The following is a 12,066-nucleotide window of genomic DNA, read 5'->3' on the forward strand; positions in this document are numbered from 1 at the left end:
CAACTCTCTCAAATAATTGATTTTAGTATCCTTTGTGTTCATTGGACTATAATAATACGTAAGTAGACACTGCAACATAGATCATGTGAAATTGAAATTAACATGTTAGGATTTACAAGGTGAAAGAGTGAAGATACTATGATTTTTTGTAGGCAATCAAAACTTTTCTCAATAATTGTGTTATTATGTTGTAGTCCACTAATATTTTAATTTTTTAGGTCACGAAAAAAAGTTCCAAAACCTAATGCAATCCTATTAAAATGTTGAAAACAAGTAATCATGTCACATTATCAATGGCTGAAAATTGATGTGTGGTCTAACATCCATACTCTGAAGCACAAATACATTACATAATTTAATTTTATTATCTAAGGTGCGTTGTAGTGTAGTAGCAACCTTTCAAATGAGAGGCCCCGATTCACCATCAATAAGTTTTCTATATAAGATTTGTGTAAGATGTCATCGAATGCACTATAAAGCGCTGATAGGTAATCGTGAATCGTGATATAGGCATAGCCTTAAATATTAGCACTTTTAAATAAATTGCAAAGGCTCCAAAATGATATTCTTAATTCTCGAGAACTCGTCTTCTCTAGTAGAAAATTATACAATAGTAATTGTGAGAAAATTAGAGAGACCTTCTTAGCAACAACCTTACCTTATATATAGGCTACATTAAATTGTGTTTGATCTTAGTAATGTGAAATGCGGACATGATTGAAAATAAGTATTATTTGAATGTATAAATCACAGACACGGATCTTAAAGTTAAATACCATTAAAAATATTCATAGGCATACAATAATTTATTTTACACTTAAGACTTGAAGAAAAGATAAGACCATTACAAATGCTTTATAATTATATAAATTCTCTTGTCGTTGTTTTAACTCGCAATTTATATTTTGATAATCAATTATCGCACCTTCATTTCCATGCCAAAATAACACACATAGTGTAGCATATCATAAGGAACCATAAATGAAGGTCCCCGAGAACAACAGGGGCCAAACAATTTTACTGAAAATAAGCAGCTACGAAGATGAAAATTTACATGATTCGCATATCGGACAGTGCAATAGGCAGACGCAGGAGACGAGATCACATATTGCATTCGAAGGACAGAGGAAGAGGAAATGAGAGAGACAGAAAAAGAGAAGAAGAAGAATTAGAAGAGGGAGATGATGATTTAAAGAGAATCACACTTAGTGGGCTTGAAAGAGAGCGTGTTCTGAGCATTGTTGTAAAGGATATGGAAGTTTTGCTGCTGTATGTTTCCGAAGATGGAAGGATTCCCCGATGGTTCACCCAACATTGCCAGGCACAAGAGATTTTCAGATGCCTGAATGAAAAAGTTGTCTGCCGGAAGCTCGTAATCCACGCCGCCTTTGAAGTTGAAGACGAGGGTTGGCAAGGTGAGGTGAGCGGATGATGTGTGGTAACAAAGATCCAAACCTGTAGAAGAGCCGTCTACAGGAGTGAGATCAATGGCGGACTGAATTGCTTCCTTAAGAGGAGAGTAGGCAGCCTGGTCCAGGATGGTAACAGTGGTTCCGGAGTCGATGATCATACCTCCGCTGCCGTCCGATTGCAGATCGAAAGTTCCAGGAGGAATATCTAGTGCCTTACCATTGAGGGTGATTCCTGTAATAGGAATGTACCAGAAAGTGGGAATGATACTGCTCTTGATGAGTGGGAGAGTCTTGGCTCCTCCGCTCAAGGAAGCACCCTCGCCGAAAAAGAGGGGGCTGGTTTGTGAAGAAGAGTCGGTGATGGGCAAAAGACAGTAAGAGAACATGTTCTCTGCTTTGGAACCCAGCTGTGAGATAAGGGAGAGACCACCTCTTCCCAGTCCCACAAGGCCACCACCCTGAGAGAATCCTTGTCCTTCGTTGTCATGCCCGCATCCAAATGCAATGCCTTTAACCTTGCTGCTCCCAATTGACAATGTCTCGTAAGCCAGGTCGCCGCTGGTGAAGGAACCATCGCCATACTGATACATAAAGGTACAATCTGGATTGCATCCGGTTTGCGTACTCCCCAAGGCGTCACAAAGAGAATCACCGCAGGGAATTGTGGAAAATGTGGGGGACTTGGAGGGGTCGAAGATTGGCGTAGGCTGAGAGAAGCAGTCCTTGCAAGGCTTGCACTGAGTCCAAATCAGATCGCTCCCCGTGTCCACAATCGCTTCGAAGCTCACAGAGGGCGTTCCCAGTGCAACGCTCATCAGAAATTCTCCATCCCCTACTTCAACGGGCGTTTCAGCGTCTAATTGCCCTCTTATCAATGCCTCTATCTTCTTCATTCGCTTCTTACTTCGATCCACAGCCAAACCCAATCTCTCAGAAAAACCCAACTCTCTCTCTGATCTGCGCGTCATATTCACCCTTATTTTTACATTTTCATCGCTGCTAGACTTCGGCCAACCACTAAACAGTCTGTCCGAAGAACATGATATCGTTGGAATAGTAAAGCATATCAAGACCACAAAACCCAACAGCTTTGAACGCTCCATTTCTCTTTTTCTTTTCTAAACCTCGAAACCTTTTTCTGCTCTCATCTACTCCACTCCATGCAATATATATACACAGAGAGAGTGAGAAGGAGCCTTAAATCAAAATCAACAGATTCCCCGACGTGTCCACATAACAATATCGATCCTCTTAGAAGGATAGACGAATTTATTTAATTTCCCCTTCTCTATCTCTGCCCGCCTGGAATTGTTCTAGAAGTAGAATAGACTGCTGCAATTCGAAGTGAATCGTATTTTTTTCTGTCCATACCTTCACTAAGTATTTCCGTACACTTAACTCGTAATCCAGTTCCCTCTTCCCATTGAATTTTGTGGACCCATTCAGATCGAAATTCCAAAACGTGTTGTAACCGGAGGGTTAGTTTTCTAAAAATATTTAAAATTAGTTTACACATAATTATTCTTAGTCGGTTTATCCGGCTTTCCAACTTATTCTCATTCTTGTTTATCTCATTCTTAAATTTTGCTCTAATTAGTTTATTCATTTTTAAAATTTAGAGATTTTACTTGTACAAAACTGTTATATTCAATGCTCTATTATGTATTCACATTACCGTATCCTATCATAAAGTTCTATTCAAGGATTTATACCAGAAAGAAAAAGTACATGAAAGTTAATGTAATCTATGTGGTTGAACATCCACATATATAAATCATCTAAATTGAATTTTATTTTTATTCTCGTTCTTATTTATCTTATTTCTCAATTTTACTTGTGCAGAAGTGTTATATGCAATGTTCTATTATATATTCACATTGCCATATCCTATCATAACGTTTTGCTCAAGGATTTATACCAGAAGGAAAAAGTAGATAAAAGTTAGCGTAATCTATGTGGTTGAACATGCAAGTATATAAATCATCTAAATTGAATTTAAGAATCCATCTTTTAAGAATTGGGTATGTAGTTGTATCAGTGATAAGCATGAAAGTCATGTCAACTAGGGATCACTCCCCATGTCCACGATTGTTTTATGTCAAATCCATAGATATGCGTAAGTTCTATATGTGTGAATATAAATTCTTCCCTAACATTTGATCTAATAAATCTCACTTTTCGTCAATTTACCTTGAAGTTAACTCTTCACTAATTGTCAAGTATTCGCAATAGTTAAAATCACATTAGGGAGCCTGGTAGATCACTAGGGTCAAGTTCTCCTAGGTTATCCTTCGGAATGGTCGGCTTCACGAGCCTGGCCAATTTAGGTAAATGGAAAAGAAGCATGCAAATTTCCCAAGATGAAAACTTTGATGGAGATAGATTCATCTTGGTGCTCCAACCAAAAGCGTTTCTATGATAAATGTTTCATTTATGCAAATTCGTATTCAATGAATTCTCAAAGCGACTGCATGTTAAATAAATGCACATTGAATTCTTTCAAAAACCAAAATGTTCAATAAATCACATAAAACAGGTACTAAATGTAATTATGATAGAATAAAAGGTTTGGAGTTAAAAAATTCGAATTTAAATTGCTAAATCTCAAGGGTCAGTATTGTATGGTGCAATATTGATTGGACGCCCCATTATTGACCAATAACAGAAAAAAGGCTAATACTTATGTAGAGAATAAATGCCTAGACATTGAGGTGTGGATGGAGAATAATCTAATAATAAATGTGATACATACGAATGTGTGCATGAATCCACGGGATAAGATAGAATATAAGGGGGTGTATGTAAATTAATAAGGGTGGCTAATTAGAGAATGGGCCAAGATTTCGACAAGATTGCATCATTTCTTGATATATGGTTGAATTAATCCATCCTCTAATAATATACCCAAAACTAAGGATAGTTTGACTAGATTAAAATATTTTACCATTATGTTTTGACCATACATTGACGTGCATGTGAATCCTAAAATAGTAATACATCTCAAAGCATATGGAATGTGGAATATATCGTTTAAATTAGATGCTTGGACGTCAAATAATAGTTAATATAGATAGAGTAATGGACCTTGGCACATACTAGCATGTGATACTCATTCTTTACATTTGAATCCTTCATGAGAGCCTAAAAAATAGAGAAATTATGTATAGTGAGTAGCTTATATCTCAAGAATTAAATAGACATCAATAAAATACGTGAACCTATTTAACAATCTAGAAGATTAAGAAATATGAAAATGAGTAGTAAGTTTAGGGGTATCTTCATGTGCAAAAGGTTCTGTGACGTAGTGCCCTATGGTATATTGATACTACCACATCCTATCATATAAAAGCTTTATTTAGAAATGGTGATTGCATGCTTCATATGAGAGAAATTATAGAAGAGGGAAAATAGTACATGAATTTATTATGCCGAAGGCGTCTCTTATATGAATTGGATGAGCTGTTTTTGGGCATCAACGATTGTGAGTAAAGGAGACAGCATTGCAAGACGATTGGGAATATTGGAGCTGCCCGCTGTCCATTAGTTTTATTCTTCATTTTTTGTCAGAATGTGTGCACTGCCCATCATCTCTCGATCTTCTCATTTTACCACTATCTCTCCTCTTGCAGTCACGATCAGATGAGATTTTTTCGAAAATTCTACTCCTCCATTAATGCAAACATAGTACTCTCAAATATTTGAGCTCTCACAATCTAAATTTTAGGGTTCCTGCCACTTGTTCCGTGTGCCTCTTTAATAATTCATAAATGTCATTATTTTCTTGTTTTTTATTTCTATACAATTTAGTTGTTGCACGGTTTCCCATGATAAGTGAATGGTGGGACCTTTTTTAATTACTAAGTACACTCAACCTTTATGTTTCCATTTGTCTAAATCAAACCATCTAGTAATTCCGAAACCCTAAAAAAGTTGTATGGGTTTTATAGACACTTCAAAATTTACTATGTTTGTATGTGTTAAAATGACTATGTTAGTGGGTTTTAAGTTATTTACTTATTATTCTGTTAATGTATTATATATAATAATAATATTATTGAATAGAAACCTATTTGTTTAAATAGTTCAAGTAATTTATGGTGAAAATGTAAATAGAATAGAATAATTTTTTATTTTCAAATAGAAATAAACTATACAAATCATGTAAATTGTATTAGTATTATTGTAATATTATCATAAAAACTCGACCTTCAAGGACCCAACAAAAAAACAGATGCGAACCAACCCATAAAAACCAGGGAAAAGCAGCCCCATAGAACAACAGACAAGAACAATACAGAATTTCTACATAACAAAACTACAACACTTTGACCAATTTGTCATTCTTCTGAATGACATCCTCATTGATTTTCTGAACTTTCTTAATGATGTTGTCAACACGGGTCACACCCTTATCTTTTCTATGGAGCCTCGTCGCTGGACCAAGTAGGGGCTTCTCTTTCGTATCCAGATCCGCAACCACATCCTCTGAGGGAGCCCTAAGTTTCTTACAGGTACCAGCATTCACAACCTTATCTTTCTTCACCATCTCAGTGCTACCAGTGGGGCACTTGCCCTGAGAAATATAATGAAGAACTTCAGCCTATTCATTGAGTCTACGTAGACCAATGCTAGTATTGTTCATGGCAGACATACTCACCTCCACCACCACACTCAAACTATGCTGATGTTTATAAGTCATTTTCCAAAGCCTTAATGTGCTCTTCATGTTCCTCCTTAAGGTCTTTAATACCATTAGCCAGGGTATGCGTATTCGAGACCTAGTACTGTCGAGGTCCCCATTAGGTGGATTGGCCTTCTCTTTGAGATTATTAATCTCTTGAAAAATCTAGGTGAATTGGGCATTTTGGTTATCCTTTAAATTCCTCAAGTTAATATTCGTAATCGTATTCTCAGGGACCGACAAACCATCTCCTTAGGAGTAAACCCACCACCAAGAGTAGGTATAGAAACATTGACACCCTAATCCTCCGCAGGCCCGTCCAAATCAATCTGAGAGGCATTCGGTCGCTTAGAATAATTCTCGTTGACATTGTTAAATACTTTGGTTTTGTCAATAGCTCTTGACATAGAAACGCTGGCCACTCTTTTAACCTTCACATCAGAACTACCGTCCACCGAATTAGGGACATGTTCAGGGTCATCCTCCTCGTTAGATAAAATAATTTATTTTCTGCTAGTACGGTTAGGGATTTTAGACGATGAGGGTCCTTGTTTGTTATAAATGTGAAAGACTTCGTTCCCATCGAAGTCCACCTCTTCATCAGAAGAGATTTCCCCATAATGAATATGGACATTCTTCTTGTATTCTATACCAGTTTTAGCACTCGTATTCCTCTCGACATTGATAGTCTTGGCATACTTCATAATCAACGGGAATAAGCCCTCATGGAGAACAAGGGAGGATGCACATTTCTCGTGAGCCCTAATGCTATTATTCAATGATGAGACCAAATAAAAGGCCAAGGAAATGCACTTGTGATGCCGAAAATGATTAATAATGACAAAGTGATAGCTAAGTAAGCTACAGAATTTACCATCAACGGTGAGGCGGCGCACGATAACCTCTGAGACCTCGTACCATGGCTTTGAAAGTGATTTTTTCTCCCACCCAACATTATTATTCTTTCTCACCTTCTCCCTTTCCTTCGGCGGGAAAAAGGTTTTCATCGCCACCATCGCACATTTCTTATGCTTGTAGAATTTGGTGCCCTTGTTCAGAATTTTGGACACCTTAGCCACCATCTCCTCATTAACCTCCAGCTCCATACCATAGACACAGATAAAACCATCCTTCCACCCATTAAGAAAGGCCTCAGTAATAAGGGCATCCACACCATGAAGCATCTCGATATAACTAGTCAAAACTCCTACCGAAAGTTCTTTCCATACTGCTTCCTTATTTCATCATTTTTCGCAGACTATGGGATCCAAACGGTTCCTATCTCCCCTAATATTAAAAAATACTAATTCTCAACAACCTGCAACACAAACAGAGTTGACATAAACCATATAAAAACAATTAAAAAAGCCACCAGAAAGTTCGTCTTTCCCCTCATAAAAGAAGTCTTGCCCACGACACTTTGGAAGATGTCATTCTCCATCATTTCCAAAAGCCCCTTGAGCTTCGCAAGCATCATAATCATTACGGAGTAGGTTAAGAAGATCCACTGGGATCTTATCATAAATGTTCCAAAGTTTCCTACTTGCCAAGTCAGCCCCAATGTTGGCCTAAATATCCGCAACCTTATTACCTTCATGGTAGACATGTGAAATGTTAAATTCACAGAAGCCCCTGAGAGGAATTAGGCTATCTTGAATAATATGTTTAATCAACCAAATAGGAGAGGAGGAAGTCGTTAAACAATGATGTTTAGGGAGTCACACTCCAACCAGACCCTTCTCAAACCTTTCTCTTTGGCCAATTTGATATTGGTATAAATTGTGAAGGCCTCATTAAAGTGATTTGTCTGGGTACCCAAAGAGAGGGCCATTGTCGAGACCATCCTGCCATTGTTATCACGCACCACTTCCCCACATCCAGCAGGTCTGGGATTCCCATTCGCCACACCATCAATTAATGTTACTTTAGGTCCAATATTTTTTTTAAATGTTATAAAAATTGATTAACAAGATATGAGAAAGAGTTTATTGAATTAATAGATAGAGAGAGAAATCAATCCAATGTCATTTCTTTCAATGAAATGGAAAATATTTTTGCAGGAAGAGCATCATCAAGAATCAAGACAATAGATAAAGTAGTAAATGTTGTCAAGTGAGTGCTAAGATCAACTTTCCCATTGGACTTCTCAAAACATGGTACCTCTGTTTTCTTTGAGATGGGATTCTTTAGGACGGTATATGAAAGTAGTCCACGTGTGCAATATGGTGGAAGAGTTAGTTGGGATTAGGTTTGGCTTGTGCTGGCCAATTATTCAGATGTCCAAATCTCTACTACGATACATAATTTATAAGGATTATTTCCATAAAAAAATAAACCAACTGAATAATTGTAGTGCTCTATTGTATTTAAGTTAAGAGTGTAAAATTATCCCTTTCCCAATTGAATGATCCTTCTTCCTTTCTAGCTATACATTGAATAATAAATAAGTATTTTCCAGCATCTATATCCGTTGCGACAAGAATCTTCGATAGAAAAATAATAATAATAAGTAAAGAAAAATGAAATGGCATTATACTAGAATACATTATTTTCATGACCCAAAATAGTAAATTAATGGATACTAAGCGATTGGAGCTAGTTAAATGCCTTGCTGAAGGAGTAATTACCAAAATAAAAGAAAAAAGAGAAAAGAGGAGACTATGTTTAAACTGGTTCAATTTAAAACTTCCTAATAGTATCCTCATGTGGCATACATTGCCAAGCACTAAGAAAGAATTTTTTATATCATTGTAGATCTAAATGCATCTCACCTTAGGTGGTTAATCGGGTCAATGGAGATGGAAAAATCCTTTACAAAGGCTGCACATTATCTAGTAAGCACAATAGTTTTAAAAGATAATAAATAAATAATAAGAATGAAATTAGAACAAGAATTTAATCAAGTGTAAATGCACTCCACTCATCACCTTCGTCGCCCAATTGAATAAACTAAGAAAATATAAGCTAAGCTACTAGTTTAGATGTTGTCCAATGCCCTTAGAAACTATATGAATAGCATGTTGGACACCTTATCCACCATCTCCTCATCAACCTCCAGCTCCATACCATAGACACAGAGCACACCATACTTCCACCCATGAACAAAGGCCTCGGTAACAAGGGCATCCGCACCATGAAGCGTCTCGATATAACTAGTAAAAACACTTATCGAAAGTTCTTTGCATACTGCTTCCTTATTTCATCATTTTTCATAGACTATGGGCTCCAAACGGTTCCTATCTCCCCCAATCTTGGAAAATACCGATTCTCAACAACCTGCAACACAAACAGAGTTGAGCTAAACAAAAACAATCAAAAACGCCACCAGAAAGTTTGACTTTCCCCTCATAGAAGAAGTCTTGCCCAGGACACTTTGGAAGACGTCATTCTCCATCATTTCCGAAAGCCCCTTGAGCTTCGCACGCATCATGATCATTACGGAGTAGGTTAAGAAGATCCTCTGGGATCCGATCATAAATGTTCCAAACTTTCCTACTTGGCAAGTCGGCCCCAATGTTGGCCTAAATATCGGCAACCTTATTACCTTCACGATAGACATGTGAAATGGTAAATTCGTAGAATCCCCTGAGAAGCATTAGGCTATCTTCAATAATATGTTTAATCGACCAACTAGGGGAGGAGGAAGTTGTTAAACAATTAATGATGTTTAGGGAGTCACACTCCAAGAAGACCCTTCTCAAACCTTTCTCTTTGGCCAATTTGATATTGGTATACGTTGTGAAGGCCTCACTAAAGTGGTTTGTCTAGGTACCCAAAGAGAGGGCCACCATCGAGACCATCCTGCCATTATTATCACGCACCACTCCCCCATATCCAGCAGGTCCGGGATTCCCCTTCGCTGCACCATCAATTAATGTTACTTTAGGTCCAATATTTTTTTTTAAACGTTATAAAAATTGATTAACAAGATATGAGAAAGAGTTTATTGAATTAATAGATAAAGGGAAAAATCAATCCAATGTCATTTGTTTCAATGAAATGAAAAAGATTTTTGCAGGAAGAGAATCCTCAAGAATCAAGCCAATAGATAAAGTAGTAAATGTTGTCAAGTGAGTGCTAAGATCAACTTTCCCATTGGACTTCTCGAAACATGGTACCTCTATGTGCTTTGAGATGGGATTCTTTAGGACGGTATATGAAAGTAGTCTACGTGTGCAATATGATGGAAGAGTTAGTTGGGATTAGGTTTGGCCTGTGCCGGCCAATTATTCAAATGTCGACATCTCTACTATGATACATGATTTATAAGGAGTGCTTCCATAAAAAAGTAAACCAACCGAATAATTGTAGTGCTCTATTGTATTTAAGTTAAGAGTGTAAAATTATCCCTTTCCCAATTGAATGATCCTTCTTCCTTTCTAGCTATACATTGAATAATAAATAAATATTTTCCAGCATCTATATCCGTTGCAACAAGAATCTTCGATAGAAAAATAATAATAATAATAATAAGTAAAGAAAAATGAAATGGCATTATACTAGAATACATTATTTTCATGACCCAAAATAGTAAATTAATGGATACAAAGCAATTGTAGCTAGTTAAATGCCTTGCTGAAGGAGTAATTACCAAAATAAAATAAAAAAAGAAAAGAGGAGGCTCTGTTTAAACTGGTTCAATCTAAAACTTCCTAATATTATCCTCGTGTGACATACATTGTCGAGCATTGAGAAACATAGAATTTTTTATATCGCTTGTAGCTCTAAATGCATCTCACCTTAGGTGGTTGATAGGGTCGAGGGAGATGGAAAAATCCTTAACAAAGGTTGCACATTATCTAGTTAGCACAATAGTTTTACAAGATAATAAATAAATAATAAGAATGAAATTAGAACAAGAATTTAATCAAATGTAAATGCACTCCACTCTTCACCTTCATCGCCCAATTGGATAAACTAAGAAAATATAAGCTAAGATGTTAGTTTAGATGTTGTCCAATGCCCTTAGAAACTATATGAATAGCATATTGGGCCGCCATCCCTCCTCTTACCCTCCTTGCATTGTCAAGGTGAAATAAGTATGAGGTTGATTTAATAATTATTTTAAATTTATATGTTTTATTTATTATTCATTGTGTGTTTCTTACTTGTTAATGCTTTATCAATTGTAAACTATGTAATACTACGAATACTTTTTCCTTGGAATATATAATTAGTTCTCTCTCCCTCTATATTAAGGATATTTTTTAAGAAATTATTGTTTATTTAAATAAATATAATAATATCTATTTAAGAATTATCTCAACCAATATTTTATCCATCTGAGAAGTTTTTTGGCTATCTAAAAATCTAATAAGTGTCAACTCTCTCAAATAATTGATTTTAGTATCCTTTGTGTTCATTGGACTATAATAATACGTAAGTAGACACTGCAACATAGATCATGTGAAATTGAAATTAACATGTTAGGATTTACAAGGTGAAAGAGTGAAGATACTATGATTTTTTGTAGGCAATCAAAACTTTTCTCAATAATTGTGTTATTATGTTGTAGTCCACTAATATTTTAATTTTTTAGGTCACGAAAAAAAGTTCCAAAACCTAATGCAATCCTATTAAAATGTTGAAAACAAGTAATCATGTCACATTATCAATGGCTGAAAATTGATGTGTGGTCTAACATCCATACTCTGAAGCACAAATACATTACATAATTTAATTTTATTATCTAAGGTGCGTTGTAGTGTAGTAGCAACCTTTCAAATGAGAGGCCCCGATTCACCATCAATAAGTTTTCTATATAAGATTTGTGTAAGATGTCATCGAATGCACTATAAAGCGCTGATAGGTAATCGTGAATCGTGATATAGGCATAGCCTTAAATATTAGCACTTTTAAATAAATTGCAAAGGCTCCAAAATGATATTCTTAATTCTCGAGAACTCGTCTTCTCTAGTAGAAAATTATACAATAGTAATTGTGAGAAAATTAGAGAGACCTTCTTAGCAACAA

General features: G+C 36.1%; 1 protein-coding gene across 1 annotated transcript; it reads right to left on the reverse strand.

Annotated features, from left to right (window-relative positions):
• Positions 1 to 1,189: 1,189 nt before the first annotated feature.
• On the reverse strand, positions 1,190 to 2,515 carry LOC131868032 (aspartic proteinase nepenthesin-1-like). The gene has a single exon (XM_059215583.1). The coding sequence runs from the start codon at positions 2,513 to 2,515 to the stop codon at positions 1,190 to 1,192; it is 1,326 nt and encodes a 441-aa protein (XP_059071566.1).
• Between the last annotated feature and the right edge of the window lie 9,551 nt (positions 2,516 to 12,066).

Source organism: Cryptomeria japonica, unplaced genomic scaffold (assembly GCF_030272615.1).
Source record: "Cryptomeria japonica unplaced genomic scaffold, Sugi_1.0 HiC_scaffold_193, whole genome shotgun sequence".
NCBI classification, from domain to species: Eukaryota; Viridiplantae; Streptophyta; class Pinopsida; order Cupressales; family Cupressaceae; genus Cryptomeria; species Cryptomeria japonica.

What these genes read in the sequence shown, in the direction of transcription:
- LOC131868032 (XM_059215583.1), bottom strand. Translation starts at nt 2,515, where the DNA reads ATGGAGCGTTCAAAGCTGTTGGGTTTTGTGGTCTTGATATGCTTTACT.